The sequence below is a fragment of the Micropterus dolomieu genome, linkage group LG23 (assembly GCF_021292245.1).
Source record: "Micropterus dolomieu isolate WLL.071019.BEF.003 ecotype Adirondacks linkage group LG23, ASM2129224v1, whole genome shotgun sequence".
NCBI classification, from domain to species: domain Eukaryota; kingdom Metazoa; phylum Chordata; class Actinopteri; order Centrarchiformes; family Centrarchidae; genus Micropterus; species Micropterus dolomieu.
This window is the reverse complement of record NC_060172.1, coordinates 1671841-1698867: the sequence shown is the minus strand read 5'-3', so window position 1 is coordinate 1698867 and position 27027 is coordinate 1671841. Positions and strand designations below refer to the sequence as shown.

Genomic DNA, 27027 nt, shown 5'->3' with positions numbered 1-27027 from the left:
AGCATCTTTTCAGAGGTATTTACAGCGTGCGTAGTTGGAGGATTGTTCTTGCAGTTTGGGTGATCGCCTGCACTCTGTGCTCCATCTGTTGAATCGAACCTACTGCTTCGTGTCAGGGTGGGCGTGATATTTAATTGAGCGACTCGTCTGCATCATTTACAGATTCTGTGTCACGGTTTGGAGGCTTTGCTGTTTGGATTTTGTTGTTTTTAGTAAGAACCATGTAATTTGTTCTGTTTCCTGTTTTACTCTGAAGATGTTCTGTCCGATCGGTTGTCCACTACTTTTCAAAATGCATTCTGGGATACACTGAGTGGACTATATAGGGTATAATAATTATCACTATACATTCGGACAGCACTACAAAATGGCGAGCTCACTATATAGTGAGTAGTGGGTGATTTCGGACACAGCCGTTGTCTTGTTTTACTTCCTGTCCCTGTGTTCACTGATTGTCTGGTGTGGATCACCTGTCCCTCCCTCTTTATTAGTTCCGTGCTCACTGCTGCTTCACCAGTGTGTCTACTTGTGTTTCTGCAGACATCTCGTTGCCGGTCTTCTCTCTCGTGTTGCCCTGTGTTTTGTGGATGTCGTATGGATTTATAGATTACTACCTGTTACATGTTGTTTGGTTTTGGACTGCCTCACTTTTCACATGCAAGTTTACACCCGTTTATTTAAGTAAACCTCACTAAATATACCGCCGTCTTGCAAATATCTGTATCTGGGCCCCGTTTCTGGTGTCAGCATTATGTTTTGTTCACTTAATCTAAAAAAATACTTTTTTATATCTCATATCTGAACTGTAAACTTATTATAGCATGAAAACTAACAGAAAGAAACAGCTGGAGATGACATGTATTTAGTTAGATTTCTGCAGTAAAAGCTGTTTAAGATTGGATTAAATCGACAGTTATTTAATGTTACTTTATTTAAGTGTTGATGCGATTTGTTTCCAGATGTTTGATATTCAGGATACAAACACACAATCACACACCTGCTGAACATCCGGCCATCCTGCAGGTGTTTTTCCCACAGCCAGATGTTGATCTCAGCTTTTAACACTAGGCCACCATAGACCTCAGTAAAGCTACTGCTACTACTACTTGGATACTAGTATACTTGGATACTATGCAAACAAACTATTAATACTTCTGCTGTCACTATATAACAACAACTACTAGTTGGGACAGCAGTAATAACACTAACTAAAGATACTACATTACCAGCGGTGGACATTAACTAAGTACATTTATGCTTTCACTCCTTCATTTATTTGATAACTTTATTATTAACTAGAATGTTAATACAAACTATATGTTTTTTGATAGTTATGTACTTTTACTTTGATGTATTTCTCTCTTTTCTCCTGATGGTCTGAATAACAGATTTGTCACTTGTTGCTTTTTAGAAATAAAGTTGCTGAGGGTCTGAAAGAGGTGGACCAAACCACTGTGAGGTATATGAGAGGGGAGGACCTAATCTTTCAAAGCTTAAATACGCATTGGACTCTAAGTATATAATGAGAGCTTTTAACCGTTTGTGTACCAAATGCATTCACTAGACACTGACAGACAACAGTGGGTGTATTTTAATTTATGGATCAATATCAGCAGGATATTAGTAGGGACATGTTGCTAAATTCTGCAGCCTTGCTTTTACTTAAAAAAGAATCCTGAGCTTTTACTTGTAACAGAGTATTTCTACATGGTGATAGTACTACATTTACTTAAGTAAAAGATCTGCATACTTCTTCCACCTCAGCTAAATCCATCATTAAATAAACTGTTTGTTTGCGTTTGAACTGGACTTGATGGATTATATTTCATTGTCTCAGTTATACCTGAAGCAACACATGGCGCCCCCTGCATGTTTTTAACGACATGTTCATCTATCACATGAACGTGCAGGTGTCCACATACTTTTGGCCGTGTGGTGTAGGGAGCACCCCTGATGAGGGAGACTGGGAGGAGGGGGAGAGATGGGCGGGACCTGAGGGGGAAAGACAAAATAACAACACCGCGTGTCTCTGCGGTCCGTGGGACATCCGCCTCCTCCTAATCTTCCTCTTCTTCAGTGCACGTCTAGGTCGTCGCCACGGCAACAGAGTAAATATAGAGGGGAGAGACGGCGCGTCATCGATGCCGCTCAGTCGCCATGGCGACCGCAACGGAGATGATGAGTAGAGCGAGAGAGAGAGAGCGAGAGACAAGTCACGCTTCATTCAGAAATCCTTTAATGTCTAATAGAGAGAGAGAGAGAGAGAGAGAGGGTGAATATTAGGATTGATGTCACACTGTATCACTCATGTGACCTTTAATATATAAATAATGGGAGAGAGACGAGGGAGGGAGGGAGTCACGCTTCACACAGAGGACCTTTGAAGCTCCGCCCCCTCCAAGGTCTGAATTTTGAGACTGAAAACATCATTACCTTGTTGGCCTTTCGTGTAACGCAGGTGTGTGTATCTGTTAAATACCTACATGCAGATATGAACAGTAAAACGCACATGAAATTTGTCCTCTGCATTTAACCCATTCTAAGTAGAAGCAGTGGGCTTCCACCACGCGGCGCCCGGGGAGAATTCGGGGTTCAGGGCCTTGCTAAGGGGCACTTTCAGCAATGGTCCATGGTGGACTTGAACTGGCGCCCCTCCAGTTCCCAACCCAAGTCCCCACAGAATGAGCTAATGTGCCCCGTATGTGGTCCATGTTCGTGTTGTAAAAGCTTCTGTAATAACCTTTTCTGACTTATGATCGTGGTAAATACAATTAGGATTCTAATATTTGTCAGGACGCTCTAAAATATATCCCCCCTGTAGATAGATATTAAGCCCAGGAACTCAGGCAAGGAACTACCGCTCTTATGTTTAGAGCAAACACTTAAATAAATAGCTTTCCAAAATAATTTGTTTAAAAAAAGATTTAAAACTGAGAAAAGCAACAAATAATACATAGAACCAAATAATATTTGTGCCTGATAAATAATAATAAATCATCAAAATTATTTCTGATTAATTATCTGTTGTTTCAGCACTAATAAACTAATAAAACACTAATACTTCATCGTTTTAATTCCTTTTAAAGGTGAAACTGATACAAGTAATCCAACACTACTACTTCAGAGTTGGATACTAGTCTCAATATTCACACAAGCAAAAATACTTATACTGCAACAACTTTTACTACCTCCACAGTCACTACTACAACACCAACTACTAATTGGGGCAGCAGTAATAACACTAGCTACAGCTAATGATACTACATTACGAGTGGTTGAAAATACATGAGTACATTTACTCAAGTTCTGTACTTATGTGCAATTTTGAGTTACTTTATTTGAATATTTCCATTTTATGTTACTTTATACGTTCACTTCACTACATTTTGGAAGCCACTAATGTACTTTTTTTTTTACTCCACTCCTGGTTTTATTTGATAACTTTAGTAACTATAATACAAAATATAATCAACTAATACATTATTTTATTTATTATTATAGATGAAGCTACCCAGCAGTACTCAGTCATTAAAATTAACTCCATATGTACCAGCTGTAACTCATGAACGCATTCAATAATTATACTCCAATAATATAATAGATGTTATTCTGAAATTAACCATTCTCCATGGTGACTACATCTCTTTTTAGTACTTTTACTACTTTTACTTAAGTTAAAGATCTGCGTACTTCTTCCAGCTCTGCTAAATCCATCATTAAATAAAATGTTCTCGCAGCAGGTTGGAATAACGGACCCTATGAAACAAATGAAAACAATTTCCTCTGGTCAAACTCTGGTGACCTTTTACCTTCATCTGACAGACAGACAGTAGAACAGCTGACTGCAAGACAGATGAAGAGAGAGAGACCTGGAGTTAATTGGTGTTGTGTCTATAGGGGGCGATTAGTTAATGGAGCCGCCTGTGGACCACATGACTGACGTGACATTAAGATCAACAGCAGCAGGAGAGACACCAACTGACTCTATGTGTTTATCCACTTTAACTTGGCTCTTAATTTCATAGTTTTGTCCTCCATTTTCATCGATGATAATTACTCTGTACTCGTGAAGTTAACAGCTGATGTGTGGGAAACAAACCAAGAGGTCAGACACATTTATTTAGAGGAGGAAACAAAGACAAACGTTACAGTTTTTACCCAAAATGTCCGTAATAAACATACTATATTACATTTATATTTATACCTAGGGAAAGAAGAAAGAGTTAACAAAAAAGTGGATCTTTTGGATTTTTTAAAACTTTATGCTAATGTAAATAATTAAACAGAAAAAGAAAAATCAAACAATAAATAATAAAATAGGATTCATTAAAAAAGACAAAGAAAACAGGATTTTAAAATAATCAATAAATTAATAAAAGATTTTGAATAATAAAATTTTTACAAATATACATGAAATGTAAAATAGACCAATTTCAAAATAGAAATAAACAAAATAAATAATAAAAAAGGATTCATTAAAAAAAGAAAAACACAGGATTTCAAAAGAAATTAAAAACTTATAAGTTAAAAATTTTTTTAAAATTAAATTTAAATAATTTAAATTTAAATAAACAATAATAAAAATAAAATAAAATAGGATAAATAAAAAAATAAAATTCAGAACAGCAAAAACCCTAAAAAAATAGAAATAAATAATAAAATAAATGCATTTAATAAACAGCCATGAAAACAGAGTTGTAAAGTCACAGACCGGATCTTGTGCTCTTGTTTTTAATTAAATACATGGAAACGTTTTTCTTATACCAGTTTAACCTTTTACCACATTGTCGTTCTGAGGCCACTCCAGATGCTTATTACATTATATCTTATAGAGTAGGGGCTTTTAAAGTCTAAGACTGTGGGCCTCCTCTTTGCTTGCATTGTTTCGCTCAATTCCTGAATGCCTAAAGGGTCATGAGTATGTTATTTGATCCCATCCCTAGTGTCCTTCTGATGAGAAAATAAACTGAGCTGTACAATTATATGGATTTGTATGACACTGAGGGGCTCTGTGGAAGCCGTAATAAAAACAGATAACTACCTGTATGCCATTAACTCGAGCATACAGAGATGCAGGCGCTGGGATCATAATTTAAAAACTATGACAGTCTTTTTATAAACGGCATATTACCAGAAAGTCTCTTTAGAGACAGGTGGATCTGAGCAGACGAGACACATCGATGCATCAGTTTGATAACCTCTCGGAAAGGTATTGTGGGAGACACACACACAGTAACACACACCTGCAGAACCATCTCTGGTTTATTGGGGTCGGGAGTTCATTTAATTTCTGTAAGAACAAAAATGAACTGTGGAGAAGAGTGCAGAGACCAGAAAGAAAAAAATAAATGGACCACCACGGCTGGGCTGCTGCAAGGTGTGTGTGTGTTTTGTGTGTCAGACATCCATCCAGCGTCCTTACACTCTGCTGGTCTCTAAATACGACCAGATAAGCTTATGATCAGATAACAACTAAAACCTGCTGCTGTAATTAAAATGTGGCAAACACATCAAACGAATGAGTGTATATGTACATTTGTGTGTGTGTGCTTGTTCAAGCACGCACTACGTCAATAAAGCACCATGTTCATTGGAATCAGTAGGTGTGAAAACAAATAATCAGAGTGTCTGACTGGACATGCTGTCTGTTTTGGATCTGTGAAGGTGACATTAAAACTCTTTTATTTAACTCTTTAACTTCAGTTATTTGAAAACTGGGCAACAGAGGTACATGTTTGTATCTCCTGGGTCTTATTTTGGTAGTTTTGTCAGGCGTAATAACTGCAAACGGTCGGCTTTTTAGGAATCAAAACTCTTTCTGTTTCAAGCAAAAAGAAGGACATTTGCTATAGAATAGAAAGGCACTATGGTGCACAGCGTGTGGACGCTCATCGCATACTTGTGATGCTTTGTCAAGACCCCTTGGCATCACTTTTTAATGCCCCTTCAGCGTCAATAGCATAAATATGCAGCATCCGGTTAGACTTTCAAAATTAAACTAGTGGTAAACGTTGTTAAAGGTCGCAATTTGGTCAGGTTTAGGCACCGAAACCCACTTGGTTAGGATCAGGCACCAAACCTACTTGGTGAAGTTTAGGCACCAAAACTACTTTATTAGGGTTAGGCACCAAAATCTACTTGGTAAAGTTTAGGCACCAAAACCTACTTGGTTAGGTTTGGGCACTAAAACTACATGGCTTAGGCACCAAAACTTGGTTTGGGCACCAAAACTACTTGGTTTAGGCACCATAACTACTGGGTTTATGTACTAAAACTATTTGGTTTAGGCACCAAAACTACTTGTTTAGGTTCAGGCAACAAAAGTACTTGGTTTAGGCACCATAACCACTGGGTTTATGCACTAAAACTACTTGGTTTAGGCACCAAAACCTGGTTTGGGCACCAAAACTACTTGGTTTAGGCACCAAAACTTGGTTTGGGCACCAAAACTAATTGGTTTGGGTGCCAAAACTACTTTGTTAGGTTTAGGCAACAAAACCACTTGGTTTGGGCACCAAAACTGCGTGGTTAGATTCTGGCACCAAAACTGCGTGGTTAGGTTCTGGCACCAAAACTACTTGGTTTGGGCGTCAAAACTACTTGGTAAGGTTTAGGCACCAAAACTACTTGGTTAGGTTCAGGCAACAAAACTACTTGGTTTAGGCACCAAAACCTACTTGGTTAGGTTTGGGCACCAAAACTACTTGGTTAGGTTCAGGCAACAAAACTACTTGGTTTAGGCACCATAACCACTGGGTTTATGCACTAAAACTACTTGGTTTAGGCACCAAAACCTGGTTTGGGCACCAAAACTACTTGGTTAGGTTTAGGCACCAAAACTACTTAGTTTAGGCACCAAAACTTGGTTTGGGTACCAAAACTAATTGGTTTGGGCGCCAAAACTACTTTGTTAGGTTTAGGCAACAAAACTACTTGGTTTGGGCACCAAAACTACGTGGTTAGGTTTGGGCACCAAAACTACTTGGTTAGATTCAGGCAACAAAACTACTTGGTTAGGCACCAAAACCTACTTGGTTAGATTCAGGCAACAAAACTACTTGGTTAGGCACCAAAACCTACTTGGTTAGGTTTGGGCACCAAAACTACTTGGTTAGATTCAGGCAACAAAACTATTTGGTTTAGGCACCATAACCACTGGGGTTATGCACTAAAACTGCTTGGTTTAGGTACCAACACTACTTGGTTAGGTTTAGGCACCAAAACTACTTAGTTTGGGCACAAAAATTACTTGGTTAGGTTTGGGCTCCAAAACTACTTGGTTAGGTTTAGGCACCAAAACCTACTTGGTTAGGTTTAGGCACCAAAACTACATGGTTATGTTCAGGCAACAAAACTACTTGGTTTAGGCACCAAAATTTGGTTTGGGCACCAAAACTACTTGGTTTAGGCACCAAAACCACTTGGTTAGCTTTAGGCACCATAACTACTTGGTTTAGGCACCAAAACCACTTGGTTAGCTTTAGGCACAATAACTACTTGATTTAGGCACCAAAATTTGGTTTGGGCACCAAAACTACTTGGTTTAGGCACCAAAACTACTTGGTTAGGTTTAGGCACCATAACTACTTGGTTTAGGCACCAAAATTTGGTTTGGGCACCAAAACTACTTGGTTAGGTTTAGGCACCATAACTACTTGGTTTAGGCACCAAAATTTGGTTTGGGCACCAAAACTACTTGGTTTAGGCACCAAAACCACTTTGTTATGATTAAGCACCAAAACCACTTGGATAGGTTTAGGCACCACACCAAGTAAGTTTAACCTTCATGATGCTGCAGGGCTTCCCCCAGTGCGTTGATCTGTGACCCTGCATCCATATGTGCCGACTTGTTGTGAGAACAGGTTGTATGGTGGTGATCAAACCTCTCATCCCATAAAAGCAGATGATCAGTGATGTTATTAAAAGCTACCAATAACAGACGAGGCCATAGTACATTGTTTCCAGATACATGGTGTCATTCAGCTGTGGAATGAAAAGGAAAATTACATTTTTATTTCAAATTAAAATTTAAATGCTAATTCTGCCTAATTACAACTGACTCAGTAGGTTTATAGGTTTTTATAGTTTAATATCTGAGATCTGTGAACACACAACGTTGCTGAAAAATACTTTGCAATATTTTTTACATGTGTAATACAAACCACAGAAGTTAAATCACTGCCTTTACATTGTACTTGTCAGATGTCTCCTGCCTATTTATTTGATATGTATATACTTCTATATGTTATTTTATCTTTATTTTATCTTTACAGCTTCTAAACTCTGTGCAGCATTAAAGGGTGGCAATCCATTGTTGTACTTCTGCAGTGACACCAAAGTCATTCAGTGTTCAGTCAGACGATCAGACAGGTTGGAAACAAAGCGACAGATTATCCAGATTATTTCAAAGGCTTTATTTGGAGGTCAAAATGAAAGTGAGCACCTGTCAGCGAAGGTACTTTCAGACAGAGAGGGGAAGCTGCTGCTGATGTGCACACACAACTTTTTGATGATGATGATGGTTGACGTTTTGGTCAACCTGTTTTCAACAATATTTTAACACTGCTTTTTTACATTTTTGACAGCCTTAAAATAAACTGCAGGTTATCAGCTGGTAGGAGAGTTTGAATTTGCAGACAAAGCACAAGCAAATTATGAACAACATGTTAAAACATTTGTTAGCAAAAGGCTAGTTAACAGCAGATATCTTAGACTTTAGCTAATTTCCCAACACCACTGACGGATAGCTGACTTGTCATCAGACTGCAGCAGCAAAACAAGCCAGATGTGTGCATCACTTAGAAGTGTCCCCTGGAAACACATTAGTTGTGTTTCCTAATGTGTTGCAATCTATTTGCATGTGTTCTCTTAAGGGCCGCTGTAGTTTTAGGGCTACAGCCTGATTATAATTTAAACTACACTGAGCTATACAGTACTGCACTGAATTACTGTATAGTGTATTTAAATTATACACAGTAAAGTAAATTTAATTTCAAAAGCTGCATTGTCAATTAAATTCAGTAAATAGTGAAGCTGACCATTTGATGACTTTATATTCATGTAATAAGGATACAAAGGTCAATTAGATGGTGATCTGCAGGAGAAATAAAGAAAAATATTCAGTGCTAATAATCATCTGCTTTTAGTGATCAAACAATATTAACAATATCATAAACAATTATTGTTCATAAAAACAGTATTTCTTCTAGATTAAAAAACATTTTTCATGACAGATCTCTATAAATATGATGAATCTGGAAGACAGTTTGTTTGTTGTTGTTTTAAACTTAACATTAAATGTCATGGGGGGGGGGAGTTCCTTCTACTTTCTGAGAGCCGGGTTGCAGTTTATTGCTCTGCGTTCACAGTGTTCCCCTGGCTTTCCATCAAATATAGACATCAGTGCTTTCACACACACACCTGCAAACACTCGCTTCAGGATGCCGTCATTAGGTGCGGGCAGAAAAGCACTCTGGGAAAAGAGACGACCTCTGTGTGTGTGTGTGTGTGTGTGTGTGTGTGTGTGTGTGTGTGTGTGTGTGAAAGCAGTGAGTTATGTCTATATTCCCAGACAGCACATGCACATAATACTAATGTAGCCAGTCTTGCTCGGCTTGGCACATTAAACTAGAAATGGATTGAAGTGTGTGTGTGTGTGTGTGTGTGTCCATCACACAATATATTTCATAAGTGCGGAAGTCTTAACAACAAACTAAAGCTGCTTTGGCTTTGGAGGAGATCTGCAATATCTCAACACACACAGATGTTGGCTTTATGATGGGGATTACTCTCCAGCTTGTTGCACTGCAGAGGCCTTCTGATTCTGTAGAAACTTCGGCGTCTATCTTTGGCAAGTGCTTCTTTTTTTTAATTACCAAACGTGATGCTTTGTCAGAGAGATAAATTCTCCATTTTGAAGTCTTTGTTGGTGACGTCATGTGCAACAACTGTGTCGTTCCACAAAGATGTTTTGTTTTTGAATGAAAGTGTATCCAACTGAGGAAAAGTGAACTTGGAGCTCCCGTGCTCAAATTAACAATAATAATAATAATAATAATAATAATTGTAGGAGCAACTTTTGGGAGTTTATATATATACCTTTCAGTAAATTCAGGAGGCACCACTCTAAAGGCAGCAGAGATGATTGATAAAGTCTCATAAAATATACAAAACAATCACTTTGGAACTCTGGTTAATAAATCAATTAAATGCGCAAAGGTTAAAGAGTTTTGGAGTCCTGCATAGTCAACAAGTCCTCATACCTAAATGACAAAATAGGTCGATTGTTGAGTAACCCAAAACGACATGTACGGGCGTTGCAAAGTACCAGTCCAGGCATACCGGACCTTAAGTGTGTTACTTAAGTCACATGAAGTAAGTCACATGACGTTTAACACGTGTTAAACATTGTGAAACGTTAGGTTAGGTTTAGGAAAAGATTATGGTTTGGGTTAAAATAAGTGAGTTTACTTGACTCATTCATCCAACCCACATGGACGTTTCTGTTACTAGGCCTACTTTTAGCGTTGGACAATGATGTTTAAGGCTGCCATATGTGTTGGTACGAGACGCCGAAAGATGGCACAAAGCCCTGGGAATGACAACGGGCTTGAGTCGTGTGCTTGGCCTGCACTGTTACGCTGTGCTTTGCTCAGTTAATGTCACCAGCACATACAGGGAGAAGGGTCGCTTTGGTGTGCTGCTCTGGCAGGGAAAAGTTGATCGAAAGTTCGAATTGTGCTGTCTTTACTGTGCATTCAAGGTCTGAGAAAATGATTGCGCCGTCCTTTGTTGACCTTACAGAGTTAGCAGATCGGCGCTAATTGTGCTTTGTTGCTCCTTTTGTTTTGAAACTAGGTTGAGGGATCTGAGGCCCCATCCAGACTGCGTTTTCATTTTAAAACTGCGACATTTTGCTACATTTGCGCCTCCCGTTCAGACTAAAACGGAGAAGTTTGAAAACGCTGCCGACACCGTTTTCCATTTTAAAACCACAGGTAGTGTTTTAGTGAAGACGGGCAAAAACAAAGGACTTTAGAAACGATGACGCAGACGCTCACATATGACTCTGATTGGGCCTCATAATTCATGTGTTTTTGACATGGACTTTTTATTAAAACATTTTGTACCGTGCAAATAACACTTATAGCCTACACTTGTACCTGTGCATGTTGCTGTTTAGCTACTTTGCCACGACTCCCAGTCCGTTTTCTGCCAACACAGCCGCTTTTAACACCTGTGTTACATTCAGTAACAGTCCCAGCTCGTTATTGGTCCATGACAAAAAGAATTCTGCTTAGGGAGACTTCTGTGTCGCTGCCGTAGAATAGCAGACTGCACTGTGGAGGAGACCTCTGTCTTCAGTTTAAGTCACACAATAAGCAAATTATCTGTTGAGTACAGTGATACCTACATGAGGATGAAGATGATGCCGGTATTGATGATGTTAAATCTTTAAAATGTTCTCTACAAAGAGCTCTACAAAAGACACACAACCAAGAAAAGATTGGATCAAAGTGGAATAAAAAATAAATAAATACATTGTTAAATAAATAAAATAAACACTCTGAGACAAAGTGTTTTTAGGATTGAAAAGATATCTTGCCTGATGATGCTGATGCATTGCGTTCTTGTCTATTTTCTGCTTCTTTTTTCATAGAAATTAATCTTTGACACATTATTATGTGTCGCTGCTGGTAACGCTCATTTGTGCTGAGAAAATAGGTAGATGCAGATCTGGGCAGGCAGCCTTCATCATCTCTTCTACCGAATTATGCTTCCACCTCTTAAAGGTCCTTCTCAGATCCTTTGCTCTGCACGCTGATCAAACAGGTTATCACTGCATATTGTTGCTGAATCTCAGTGAATGCTGCTTCTATTGAATGTAATAAAATAAAAATCAATATTAATGACTCTAAACGTTCATAAAAATAAATACTTTGAATCATTTATCACCATTGATGAACCCAACAAATGATATTAGAGCGTTTAAAAGCATTATCTGGAGGTGCATTTCTGAGGACCTCTCTACAGTTTTCTAACATCAGTGGCCCTCAGGTTCATGCAGCTGGTTTTGTTTCTGGTTTGGAATACGTCTTGTTTATTACAGCCATGTGAAACGTCAACTACTGATGTAACTACGCTCGCCGTAGCCTGGTTTATTCGCTTCAAACCAGCAGATGGAAACGCAAAGATTTTACCAATATATTTTTATTTTCTTTCAAAAGTACGCTTAAAATTCACATGACAATTAGATGGCTACTGAAACTGAAGCAATTAATCGTTAGTAGCTCTAAACTCAGTGAGAAGTTAAATCAAATACATCTCCTTTTAACCTAATATGACAAATGTCAAATTATGATTATATCAGCAGCAGACACTTTCTCATGTCCAGGTTTCAGTGGAAAATCACATACAAAATGTGTGTCAGACTGAGATTTGAGAGTTAGAAATATTTAGGGGAAGTGATCACAGGTACTGATCAATAAGCTTATCAACACCTGCAGACAAGCAGCAGAAGAAACCTCACTCGTTCCATCTGTAAAGCAGATTGATTTGATTCACTTCCTTCCACTTCCCGTTATTTAAAGACCACTGAAACATGTGTTTTGAGCTGTAAAATGGTGACGTGGCTTCTGAATAGAGGCCGCGAGTGCAGCGTGAACACAGTATGACAGGAAGGAAGCGAGGAGATGAAGGCAGGTGGGTGGTTTCGCTCAGCCAATTACTTGCCGAGTAATTTCCTCGTTTATGACTTAATTATGTTGTGAATGTAAATGACAGGAGTGGCGGGGAACCAGAGGGCAGCGCCGCTCTGCTGACGGGTCTGACTGACATCTCTTACCTCTAACCTTCTCATTTTAATATTAACAATGAACTCTGATCCCAAACTAATCATTTTTAACAAGTGAGACAAAATGTTAATTTTTTTTGTTGTCTTCCTGTTTATGCTTTATGGGGACATTTGGACCTCATTGGTTTAGAAATACAGCAACAAAAACACAACAAATCAGCTGAAAAGGTCAGCAGAAAGAGCTATAAATTTGTGAAAGCATGTGTTTTTTTCAGGAGAAAACAGCCAAAAAAACACTTAATGTAATCACTGAGCAATGACGACATCACTAACAATGTGTGTGTGTGTGTGTGTGTGTGTGTGTGTGCTGCTAACTTAAACTAATTAAGCTTAATGAGGCAGATCCACTGGAGCGCCAGGACGTCAGGGGGGCCGTCGGTAACTCCCTGCCCAGCCAGGAGCATCTGTCTCACTCTGCTTCAGTCTCCATTGAAACTGTACTCTGAAAGCACCAATCGGAGAGTCTCCCTTTAACAAGACGTTTTAGTTGTTCGTCTCTGCAACCCGTGACACCAGGAGGACGGTGGGCCTGTCCTGTGTCGAGTGTAAAGGGATAGAAATGCCTTTAAAACAAATGTCTGGTTTTTAATCAGCCAGGATCTTCCTACATTGATATCAGCGGTGATGGGAGAGGTACTCTTATAGATCCTTTACTTAAATACTCTGTTACATGTAAAAGTCCCGCAGCCTGTTGCAACAGCTGTGTGTAAGTTCGAACTAACTGAATTGAACTAAATTGGGATTCATGCATTTCTAAAATAAGTTGTGTAAATCATAAACGATCACAGAATGATCTTGCTAACGGTAAAATTGCAGTATTTCTGTCCCACAGCATAAGTTTCCATTAACTACATCTCACTTTGCACCACAGTAATCCAGTGATTTGTTGATGTGATATTTCAGTATCGATCAAGCTTTTCTGCGATATGCAAGTGGCTCACGCCAACCGGAAAGCCAAAAGCATGACGATGGAACTGTTAACCTCTTGGTAACGTAATCGTTTTTCTCTGTTCTAGCTGTTTTCCGTCCAAACATAGCGGCCCTTTGTGTCAACAGAGACGGTCTGGCGGGCCGCCATCTTGGTGAGGTCGGCTGAGCTCATAAATTTCGTTTCTGTCATCAGATTGAAGTAGAGAAGAAGAGTTTGGTTTATCGGCCTCTGCTGGCGACCCGTAGGAGCTCCACAGACATGCAATAGATAGCAATCGATTCATCTCTTCAATACACTTACAGCCCTGTAGGATGTTTTGTTCTCAGGCTGTGGTCTGTAAAGCATGGAAGTGCTTTATCATTATTTCAGTGTTTTGGAAGCTTCATGTTATTTGGAACATAATGTTTTGAAGATAACTCATAACAATAAAAGTGAACATATAAACAGTAAATATGGCCAAAACATGGACATTCGCCTGCTATATTTTTGAAAGATTGTGTAATAACTGTTGTATATCAGTTTCTTTTCATCAAATTTACAGTTACAGTTGTATTCCAGGTGTATTAGAAGGTATTCAGATGTATTATAATCTACCTTATGATGGTTTCAATGGTTTATTGCATTAAAATATAGCTTTTTTTCCCAGGCAAGGATGAAAATATCATATTTTTTCTGTATTTCATCTCCATGTAGTCTGTAATGGTAAAATAAATATTCTAATGTACAATGGATTTATATTCCTTAGCTTCTGACCTTTCAAAGGAGACCAGAATTATGAATCTAGGCCAAATGGTTGAGGAGATATTACTGATTTATTTTGTTATTTTAGGTGTTTTCCTGGGAATAGGTGCCAGGGTCCATGTTTGAGGGATAAGATTAGTGAGTTTGGGAGCTAGACAATAGGTTTAGGTTAGTTTATTACAGCAACACACTTTCTGTATGTCTATCTGAACACTAGGTTTTATGGGTGGTTGCTAAAATGTGTCGACAGGTAGGATTAGTGCAGCCAGGTAGGGTTTGATTTAGTGTCTGTCAGCTGTAGTAGGTTCAGGGTTCTGTCAGGCTAGGAAGGTGGGTTCTCTTCTCTGCTCGTTGATTTGGCATCACCCGCAGCCATTCCCTTTGTTGTTGATTAGGCTTTTTGTTACCTGATCTTTGCAGAAAAGTTTGTAACTGTCATAATTCGCCTTATTTGGACTTTCTTATTTTTTCCTTTTTTGCGACATTTCAAATGTTTGCTTAAAATTCACTTCACTTGATAGAAACATGGCTACTGCTGCATTGGAAATGTTCCTTATACTGTTATGTTATTGTAGAATCAGGAAAATGTCCTTAAAGTATTAAAGCAGTAAAATGTCCCTGTCGTACTATTATATCTCCCCAGCTTCTTCCTCCTCATTAATGCGAAGCAGGATGTTGCTGCTGTATTTGTTGATCGTATTACAGAAAGTTCTTAAGTCTTAGGTTAAGATAGGATTTTTCCTAATTTGGCATTACAGAAGCAAATCCTAACTAACTTTAGGAATCCTATCCTATCTTACTTCATCCTATCTTATCTCAGGTTAGGAAATCCTAAATACTCAATTCAACATCGGTTATCAACTTTTATGTCTGTTACCTAGCAACCGATGACACTTTTCTCATCTCCCCAAGCTAAACGGCTTTTAATCGCTGTTTTTTGGTTGTTTTTTTTCATTAAACATACACTGAAAATGGAGCAGAAACAACAACTTCAACTTCAAGTCAGATGACTTAGAGGTGTTGGTAACCTCTGTCGAGAAATCTAAATATAGAGAGTGGGCTAAAATAGCAGACACGGTCACGCTGTCAAAAAGAAAATCAGTGCATTTACAGTGATATGAAGACACAGGCCACTGTAGTGTCCAAACAGGCCACTGTAGTGTCCAGAGAGCAGAGGAAACCGCTGGTGACCCCGGCAGAAACCTGTAGGCTACTCTTCTCAGGAAAGATAAACACAAAGAAATGCAATTTAAAATTCTAAATGAAATTTATCCTTCAAATGATTTAATTAAAACCAGATTTAAATTTGATGTAGATAAATGTCACCTATGCAAAACAAATGTAGAAACAACAGAGCACATTTTTTATGTCTGTGACCAAGTCCAAGGTTTATGGAAGTCCTTACATGACTGGCTAACCTCCAAACTTATAAAGATAGTTTTCTTTTCTTTCATATCTGTCCAACTAGGTGTGGTCTTAAAGGATAAATGAATGGAATTTCTGATCAATAACATCATTATTATTACAAAATATTATATACACAAATGTCGCTTTGCGAAATCCCCCCCATCTTGGTATGGTCTTAGAAATTAGTTCTTCGTATTGTTTAAATCTGTAAAAAATGTTCAAAGCTCCCCTGCCAGAAAATTTTGTTTACTTTTGTCAGAATATGATTTGATCAAGCCCCTTGTCTTCAGTTTGTTTTCCAATTATTTCTAATTTGTGAAGTTTAACTATCTGATTGAGTTAATTGGTTAACTTTTACTTATTTATTTTTTTCTTGTGTTTTTTTTTTGTTTATAACTTAGTTAATTGTGCCAATATCTCTTCTGAGATGATTGTTTTGAATAAGTCCAATGTTCATTATTTGGGAGGTGAATTACACCCTGGACTTGTAAGTCCAGTCTGTCGTTGTACCTTGTTTAAATTAATTAATTAAAATAAATTTTAAAAAACTCTTCTTGGGAAAGTTAATAATGAAGGTAAAAAAAGTGAATTATAGTAATAAAGGCTGCGTGATCATGTTTTTCATGTATTTCTTGAATTTAACGATCTCCTCCTATCAAAGACTTGCTTTAGGATCCTTTGTTACATCAAGCCTTTACATAAAGAGACATTATCTAACGTTAAATCGCCGACAGCCTTCCTACGAGTGTTTTGTCATCAAACACCGCGGTACAATCAATTAAGATCTGCCTGTTGACATTTAGTTGATTTTTGTAAAGAGCAGCCATGTGGATTAAACGAGTTAGCAAACTCTAGCTGGTGGAAAAGTAAAGTTAGGACAGCTCAGCAGCTCTCCTAAAGTTAGGAGAGTTTATTTTTATGAAGTTAGGATGCTTCTGTAAAACACTTTTCTTATCTAAAGTTAGGAAAGGAACATTGACTCAGGAACTGTTAATCTGTAACGGCCTTTTTCCTAAATCAGTTCCTAACCCTTGTTACCATGGTTACCAAGCGGTTAGGATAGGATCTGCAGGTTAGGAAGTTTCTGTAATTCGGCCTGAAGCTCATTCTGGATCAATCTGCTGATTTTTTCCTCCATTAAATCGATCGATTGATTTGTTTGTTAGGATTCCCCAAAGCCCAAAGTGAGTCCTTCACAACCAACAGTCTAAAGCTCAACGTCATTAACAAACCTCACAGTCATTCAGAGGAAAAGCACGATCTTCACGAGAGAAGCCGAAACCATCAGATGTTTTTACATTAAAATGATTTTAACCATCAAAACAGTTGCAAATTACTTTCCTGTCAATCAACTAATTGATTGAGTATAATTTTGCACCGACATAAACTTGTGGCAGAAAATTCTCATATGGGTCATTCTCAAAGGCAGTGAGTGTTTCATCTTTAGTTCAGAGTCCTCGTTAGGAAGTGATCTTGTCTGGCTGCAGCTGGTAGTTTCCTTTTCTCCAGTCAGGTAGCAGGACAAACACACACACTCATCTGCTTAAATTCATCCGCCCTCGTGTTAATCTGTTTAGCCGTGTGCAGAGATGGAGTCAGACAGAAAGGCAACAGCGGGTCACTGAAGACAAAACACACACACACACACAGGTCCTGATTATCTATTTAAATTCATAATGAGGTTGTATGACAGCAGCACGCCTTCCTCTGATAATGTCAGCAGACAGTCTGGATGGTTAATATGTTCATGTTTTTAGACTTTAGTCTCTGGATTAATGCATTTATTTCTCAGAAACTGTTTTCAGTGAAGGCAGGCACAGATTGCTGTTCTCATGTACTGATACCAACATGTGGTCTTTAGCTGGAGCGCTCTCACTTCGATATATATAATTACTTACAACTTGATGTCTTAGCTACTTGGTTGATGAAGGTCTGTGGCTTGACAGGGTTTTACAGCGACCTTTAGAATATGTCTGTAGACCCGTCACACTACAGGATCATTTGGCCCGATTCTGTAATGACTAGTCTCGGCTCGAGGATTGATTGTCGTGGGGAATCAGAGCCAATATCTGCCCAATTATCTTCTAGACTGTGCTCATCATAAGTTGCAGCGCGTAGAGCACATGAGCTAACGTACAGCATAAAAAAAATGTAAACTTTGGCTGGAAATAAGTTTTCTTCTTTTTAGCACACACAAATATTTGAGTCGATCACATTGAGCACCAACGCCCCCTGTACCAATGCAAATGGTAAAATCATGTATTGCATCACCCTAGAAAAAGAGCGAGTGAGCGGGGTGCTGCACAAATACATGCTTGTCACTACAGCACCCTCCTTAACTAAGATCATATCCATAACAGCAGCAAGGAGTGTGTTTTTTACAAAGAACATAGCCTAGGCCTAACGTTTCTCAACACCACCGGCTGAAATAAAAAAAATAAAGCACGTAAATCCTGACTTTTGAACAGCTTCTGCACATGTAGCCTGTTTATAAGAGCAGTTACAAAACGTTACTTTAACGTAGGGTAATCAGACAGTTTTGGTGGCCTGTCCCCGTCTGAAATGTCCCCGTTTTTAACTGTGTGCTAATCATAGACTGTATAAGGTGTTGACAGACCTGAAATCAGATTTTACTAGCTAATCTCCCCCTGAAATCAGCTGTATAGCTCACATCACTCAAATCACCAACATCACAGACTAATTAGCTAGATAAAAGTAACAACAAACACACCAACATACATATAAAATTACAACTACTGACTTACTTTTCCCCGTTTTCAATCCAAAAATCGGCTGATTTGTTTCTAAAAATATCTCCGGGCTCCATCTTAATTATTTTGCAGTACCCAGGAGCTGCGTCTGCCTTCTCTCGCCTTTTTCTGCGTAGGTGGAGAAGCGCTGCTTTGGAACAGATGGTCTTTATCGCGGTCTGGTTGCCTGTAAAGCATGGGAGTTCATTTGGTCATATGAATGTTGATGAATATTCACTGTTTTTATCAATATTTCAATGTTTTGGAAGATGTATGCTATTTGGAACGTGGTTGTGTGGAGAGAATTTTTGAAGAAAACTCCCAATAAACGTGAACATATAAATACTAAATATGGACAAAACATCATCACCTGGTATATTTTGGAAAAACTGTGTAATAACTGTTGTATATCAGTTTCTTTTCATCAAATTTACAGTTACAGTTGTATTCCAGGTGTATTAGAAGATATTCTGTTGCATTATAATCTACAGGATGATGGTTTTGATGGTGATATTGCTATTAAAATATAGATTTTATACCAGGCGAGGATGAAAATATCATTTGTCCTTATTGCATCTCCATTTACTCTTTAATAGAAAAATAAATAGGTCCATTTAGTTGATTCACTTGATTCATATTCTTTAGCTTCTGACCTTTCAAAGGAGACCAGAATTATGCATCTAGGCCAAATGGTTTAGAAGTTATTCCTGATTCATTTTGAGTAGGTTATTTTAGGCATTTGTTTTAGGAAATAGGACAAATAGCTGGTAGTCACCAGCAGCTTGTGACTGGCTAGTGTTAGCATATCTTTAGTAGTGCGTCCACGGTTCCCATCAAAAAGCTTCTGGCACCTCATATTTCAAGAAAAGGACATGGAGTTTTTTTGTATACTGACATCATTGTCCTCTTTCTCACTCTGCTACTGCTGAACTTCCAGCAGCACAAAGTTCCCTTCTTCATTACTGAGCTATCAAAGAACTTCTCTCCTTGACTGATCCAATCAGGACGAGCGGTGTTTGTGCTGTCGGGCCTGTCAGGAAGTGATTGATGCTCGTGCACTCACAGTTAATTGTTTGTGTGTGCGTGTGTGTGTGTTGTGTCACATTTGTGTTGTTTTGGTCGTATTTGTTATGACGGACGGCAGCTCACTGGAGAAAAGTTTGAAATCATAAGCTTTGGACTTAAAGTGTCCAAAATCTATTTATGAATCTGACCGTTTGGGTTTAAAGATTCAGGAAGGGATCAACATGATAAACAACTTCGCCAGGTAGAGACACCTTTTCATAAATGTTTTTTTCATGTATTAGATGTGTTTCACTTTCTGTGCTTAATGGTTTTGGATAGTGTAATTTCCTGTTTTATTTTGTTAAACCCTTTGTCTCGTGTTTGTGTTCACTTCCTGTCTCTGTGTTTTCACGTTCTCTGTGTCGTTTATTCATCCGTTCTATGTTTCCTTTTTTACTTTGCTACCTACTTCTCTTCTGTGCCTTGTTATCACCTCCTTCCTTGTGTATTTAGGTGATTGTCTTCCCAAAGTCTGTTGTCGTCTCTTGTTGAGTGTTCAGCCCTTTACCCCTGTGTTCTCTGGATTTATGGACTTTGGATTATGTGTGTTTTTGACTTTTTGCCTGCCTCCACACTACGTAAGCCTGTTCACCTGTTGTTTAATTATTAAATACACCAAGATCTGTATCTGCTCTGCCAGGTGTTCTTGCATTTAGGTCTAAATCCCTTGTGTTTTCTTGTGTCGGCGCTCTGCTACTGTGACATGCTAACTTTTATCCCACTTACCGTTTGTGGTGTTGAACCACACTCTAAATACCCCGTTTACTGAGATATTTATAAACAATCTCACCAAAGTGGCAGTTCAGTAGCTGATCTGGAGCCTTTGGTCATATCTTCATCAGTTGGCCTAGTTTTCTTAGGTGTCAAGGATTAAAAGCAATGGCTATAAATGTTGTAATGTATTGCATTAGATTGTTGTTTTACTGTATGTTTATAGCATCTGTCCCTATCAAATAAACATTATACATGTTTATTAAAAGGCTCTCAGAAAAAAATGGAAGACACAATGTCATGTCTTTTTTTATTTCAGCCGTTTCAACAAGTGGAGGATCAGCAAACCTAATCCAAAAAACGCTTTAAATGCATCCTCGCGTCCCTGCTTTGAATATCAAAAACCCTGAAATAACGAAGACACCTGAGAGCAGAATTTAAATGAGTTTAGATTTGGTGGAAACCTTTTGTGTTTGTGTGTGTGTGTGTGTGTGTGTGTGTGTGTTCAGACTGTTACTTCATCCTGAGCCGGCGTGTTTGTCCTGCAGCCCGTCGCTTCTTAAAAAAGAAACCCTCCACATGTCAACACACACACACACACACACACTGATCCCATTTAGGCCATTTATTAGGGACCAAAACACAAACACACACACACACACACACGTAATTGTCACCTCCACCTGTTGGCATGGCAACCGCAATCACCCAGTAGGGCGACCCGCTTGTGGCGTCATCGGGGCGAGGCGTGTTTGATTGGCTGGGTAATGAATGGTGTTGAGGGTGAATGGCTGCTTAGCTGAGCGGAGTAGTAAGCTGACAATCACCTGAAACACACAGAGAGAGAGAGAGACGGTCACTCAACCTGCACTCATGCAATGACACATAAAAACATATCCAGATCTGATCTGATGAGCTTAAAGTAACAAGGTTGTCACATTTATTGCTTAAAGGTCCAGCGTGTAATATTTAGTAGAATCTATTGATTGAAATGCAATATAATATCCCTAAATATGTTTTCAGTGGTGTATAAAGACCTTAAATAATGAGCCGTTATGTTTTTATTACCTTAGAACGACACATTTCTTTCTATATACACTGCAGGTCCTCTTACATGGAAGTCGCCATGTTGCGCCGCCATGTTTCTAAAGTAGCCCAAACGGACAAATTGCGCTACAGAGCCACAGTTTCGCTAGATACATACGAAGAAGAAGAGGATGAAGGTTTATTAGAAGTATGAAAAGAAGTAACTTTGAGCTGTCAGAGCGCGTCGGCCACTATAGCTTCTCCTGGGCACTTGCAAAGGGAGGGGTGAGCGATGACTGATGGTGCATTCATGTGGTGTAAGATAATCACAATGTTTTTTTCCTCCTTAAATCTTTATTGCAAAAAGAGTAATAAAGTGTACGTGGGACATAAAGAAGTAAACAAAACTTTGATTTGTGCAAAATCAGGTATTGCATTTACATATTTTGCAAACATATAATCTGTGATATGGTGAACTAGATGTCTGCATGTTGTTTTTATACTCTGACAATGGTAATCAAACATATCTTTGTAGTAGCGTCCTTGTCGATTCCACATTCAGACAGAGCGCATGAACACACACTGAAGTCGGAAGAACAACTTCACAACTCGGGAAATGGGACCATCCGATATGGGAGACTATTGTACATGTGTATGGACAGATTTCTCTCTTAATGTTCTCTATGGAGACAACTGGGAGTATCTTATACCTTTATACCTTTATACTTAGTTTATACCATGGCCACTTACCAAGGGAACAAGGAGAGGGACATGTGGAACAATAGAACATCGGGATGCTTTGTCCAAACCACATTATTCTTTCCAGACGGGCATTGTGCAGTCGGGCTCATTACCACTTTCTCTGCTGTGTTTTTATTCAACGTGTTATTAATGTTTCAGATGCTGTAGATGTACTTTCCCTGTTTGTGTTTATCTCCTTACCTAAAAAAAGAAGCTGCATTTACAGTGCTAAAGTATGAAAGCAGCTGTGGGTGTTCAGATAACATGCAGCCTCACTCACTAATGGACACGATGCCCCTTTTTTCAATGCAGCCTATTTTTACGGTGGTTTTGGACTATTTAAAGTGAAGAACAGACAGTACATTATTTTCTTCTACATTCATGTGATACGGCAAGTTATGTTTAGCAGCTTTTCCAAACTTTTAGCTCAGGTGAATCCAGAAAGTCACGTCAGGATACTGAGGTGGAAAACGAGATATGTGTTTAAAATGACAATAATTTGTCTAGTAGTCAAATGTGAGGCTAACAACGGGGTGCTAACATGCTTATATTTTGCAGGTATAATGTTACAACAACTCCTCCAAATTTAAAAATCTAAATATGTTGTCTGCCCTCTAGAGCAACACAAAGAGGCATCTTCACTGTAAATCTGTTTTATTATGGGACGTTGTTTGAGTTGAAATGAGTCTGAATCTTACAGTTAGGTGACATTTGTCATCATGGTGAACACGTAGTTCGTGCATCACATGACTGAGTGTTTGTTGGACACTTCTAATCTGCCACTGAAAATCATCCCCAACACCGAAATTTAGCAGTCAATACCAAGACGAGTGAAATGATTCTCAATACACAATGTGATACCACAGTAAAAAAACAATAAATCCTGTGTATTTAAACACACACTACTGTAAAGAGGTGGTATTCTGCTTTTTGGCTTTTTCCCCTCTCCTTATTGAGTCTATCTTTTCTGTGCATGTAACAGGTTTGCAAAGTGAAAAAGCCCAAAGGGAGTTCCCATCTCCCACAGAAAACTCTGCTCTGAACTGAAAACAGATTGTTTGTAGTCCAGCCGCTAAATGCGCCTCATATAACGCTCGCCAAGCGGCTACTCCGACACGCCCTCAGAAACAGTGAGCTGCAGCACACAGCTCTCCTCTCCCTTCCAAACACTAGCTACCCTCCAGGCAGTCAGTGGACATAAAGTTGTTCCTGTGATGTAGAGACAGAGCTCAGTTAAAACTTTATGGATACAGATTAATAACTCACCGCTCTGAAACTCTCGCTCCAGTCCATGTTGCCAAGCTGGTCGGCAACACGTACAGCTGAACCTGAGCTGTTTACCGGCTCCTCGCTGACCCGCCCTTCTCTGCTTCTGATTGGCTAGTAGTCCATAACTAGGAACTGCGCATGTGCAGCTCCCAACAAAGTTCATCAGATCATTTAGAGACAAGATGCATCACTCCATAGCTAAAATGAAGCCTTCAACACAGGGTGAAAAGAGGAAGTGCAGCAATGTGCAGTATGACAAAAAATATGTTGTGTTCTGGTACAACCACTAAATAAGATTTTGAACCGGAAAGTGAGCAGAATACCACCTCTTTAATAAAAACATTTGCACATTAAAAAGAACTAACAGCTGTGAAAGGTGTGAGAGGATGTCCAGGACAGATGAGATGTGTAAATATATTCATAATTAAGCAAGTTATTGCGATTACAACCTTGAAATGTGCATATTTAATTAATTAATTTTCTTTCTTTTTTTCTTTTTTTACAAACCCACATGTGTGAAATGTTTAAGGGTGATCACTATCTATATTGGCAGTGGTTTGAGATTTCTATGTTGAAAAAAACAAATGAAATGGATCGTGTTGCTCTTTTCAGACGCTCCCTAACTCCTCCCACAGGAACAGCAGCGTTGGACAGACGTTCATTTCTTAGAGCTGCAAACTGCATCGTCATCTTTGGTGATTTTCAGGTGATCAAACTGTGAAACGTCTGCCTGAATTAGCTCTCCAACAGATCCAGAACTGGGAGAAATCCAGGCTTTGACACGGAGCTGTCACAGCTGCTAAAACTGACGAATGTTAAATATTATAAACTAACTCTACCCCGGTTTCCATACACAACTCTTTACTATTTTTGGCTTCGTATTGGTACCAAAGTACTTGTGACATCCCTAGTCCCCAACAAATGCACTATGTCCTCCTATTTTTTTATAGTTTGATGGAAACTATAGTTAGCAGCTGCTTTAGGAAACTACTGAGACTTTTTTTAAACATGAAACCACATATTTGTGAGGTGTTTTTAAAGACTTACGTCCTCAGAAGGAACCAATGGGCTCAGAGCTGAGAGCCACACCTGTTAAGCAGTGTTTTTGGTGTTTTTGCTCCTGATTGTAGCACAAATGATCTGAAATGCTGTGATTGTAAAATCTCTCCCTCCACGGTTGAGACGTAATAGTTGATGTAGTTTTCTGTAGATGCTTTTTTACTGCCTCATCTTTCCTTTTCATTGTATTACTGTTCAGTGTGTTGAGCTGAAATGTAGTTTAGGTTGCAATCACCAAACCTCCCTCCTCCTCCACCCCCCTTCTGTGTACCAATCACATCATCGTCATAGCAACCAGATGATCCACAGTAACCAGCCGGGTACCAATCAACCTCCTGCTTCGAGGATGTGTGTGTGTGTGAAAGAGATTATGTTTTGGAAGGTGAAACTGAAACTAAACAGTAGAGGGAAAAAAACGATGCAGCCCCCCCCCCCCTCTCTGAGCCAATCAGTATCAAACTTGTCACCTTGTTTTGACCTTATTACAGCGCCCCCTGCTGCTGGGTGATCATCACTGTTATTTATTTTTAGAGACTTTCAGAACGCCAGAGTGATGCAATGAAAAAAATTTAATGTACGTTCAAACTAATTGTACCTGCATAGGTGTTCTCCTATGGTGCAAAATATCAGGGGAAGGTTTTCCACTCGGTGCGAATTAACTGATGAGTCAATCATGTGCACCTCGCACTGTGAGTCCGGACAGTAACATGACTGGTAGACTACAGTTTTGCAACATAAACATCTTAAAACTTAAAACGCAGCCTTTCTCTGTTTTGGACTGTGAGCTGCACTTAAATGTGGATTTGTGGTGAGATTTTTGCCTGAACAGAAGTGTTTTCTAATACTGTCAGGGCCCTGGACCCTGGCGAACTTTTTTCCCTTTTTACAGACGATGACGCGTAACGATTTATGAATAATTCAAATAATTTAGTTGCAATCCTCACTGACATTCCCAGCACTGACCCAGTTATCTGGAGATCTTGTGGCAGGAGTGTTTGGTCATCATGGGGTGGTACAGTTATCATGTGATATTTGTCAAATTTATAATAAGTGGCTGTGTCATTATCACCAGGAGACGTAACCCTTAAATGTTGCTTAGTTTTCTTGACAATTTTGATGTTTGAACTATTGAATGCATATAATGATTATATTGTTTTATATATTGTACTATCGTTATGTACTACTTATCGTTCATGTATTTTTCCATTTATGTATTTTATCTATTTTTTTAAATGTTCATAACTACTTTACATTTTATTGTAAAGTGTCTTTGAGTGTCCTGAAAAGCGCTATAGAAATAAAATGTATTATTATTATTTATATTTATTAATAATATACTATACTCATACTAGACTATACATTTTATATTCAATGCTCTTTTGCTTTGTTAAATTATGTTATAATATGTTACTGTATTTTAGGGCTGTCAATTATTCTACTGATTCATCGAGTAAGAAATACTTTAGCTTGCTGCCCCCGATGCCGGGATCATCTGTGTAACTCATATCTGTAACGTTACAACCCAAACTCACTAACCGACAAACCAGTCGGAGAACAATAACAACAAACACACGTTTATATATTTTCAGCTAAGAATTGAGCCTTACCTTTGCAAGCCTTCATCTCAACTAGCAATCATGATTTCTGTTAAATGCTAACGTTAGCTTGTTCGGGGTCCGCTCCGTGGACTCGATGCTTTCTGCTCAGATGCTGAAGCGTTGCCGTCGTGCCGTTGTGGTCTGCTGGTTCTGTTTTGCGGCAGATCCTCTGGACAGAGCTGCTGTTTTCTTTTAGCTTGAAATGATCCCAGACTTTGGACACTTTCTGTCTTTCTCTTTGTCCTGTCTCTTCTTTGCCCCTCGCTATTTTCTCTCTCTTCCTCCATTTTGAAATCTGCACCATTAAATCGCGTCCGCAGCGTAAGCGTGTTGCGCGATAGTAATGATCGAAGTATAGTTGATTAAACAAACTCGATCACTAAAAAGTATCTTTACAGTTTTTCGATGAATTGTTTCAGCCCTGGCATATTTCACCGTATATATGCTCACACTGTTTTATTACATTATCTACAACATCATATATGTGGTGTTGATTATGACCTGTTTTGTGTGTCTCAGTGTTCATACGTCCCTCCCTGCGAGAGGGACAACCAGAAGAACAAAGACAGTGTTTTGTGGTGGGAGGATTACTTCACCAAAGAGGTCAGCAGCCAGTCCTTCACCTGCTTCTTCAACCAGCAGAGGAGGTGAGACACACACACACGTTTACAGCGTCGTCTATTTGAAGGTGTGATACAGATAAATTGGAAACTGGGGATGTGTGATGTTGTGAAATTTGCCTCGGTGACAGATCATCGTTACCGCAGGAAATTGCATGGGCGTCTTTCTGACAGAACCTTTTCCACTTCTTAATTTGCTGCCTGTGACCTTTGACCCCACAGAAGTGACCTTTGACTTTAATTTAGCCGGATCTTA

At 38.9% G+C, this 27027-nt stretch overlaps 1 protein-coding gene across 1 annotated transcript in view; it reads left to right on the top strand.

Moving 5' to 3' along the window:
- Window positions 1-27027, top strand: part of LOC123963636 (calcium-activated potassium channel subunit beta-4-like) — a 48128-nt gene that overhangs the window by 9933 nt on the left and 11168 nt on the right. Inside the window, exon 3 of the mRNA XM_046040622.1 lies at window positions 26671-26798. Coding sequence (XP_045896578.1) covers window positions 26671-26798 — 128 coding nt within the window. The remainder of the gene's footprint in view (window positions 1-26670; window positions 26799-27027) is intronic.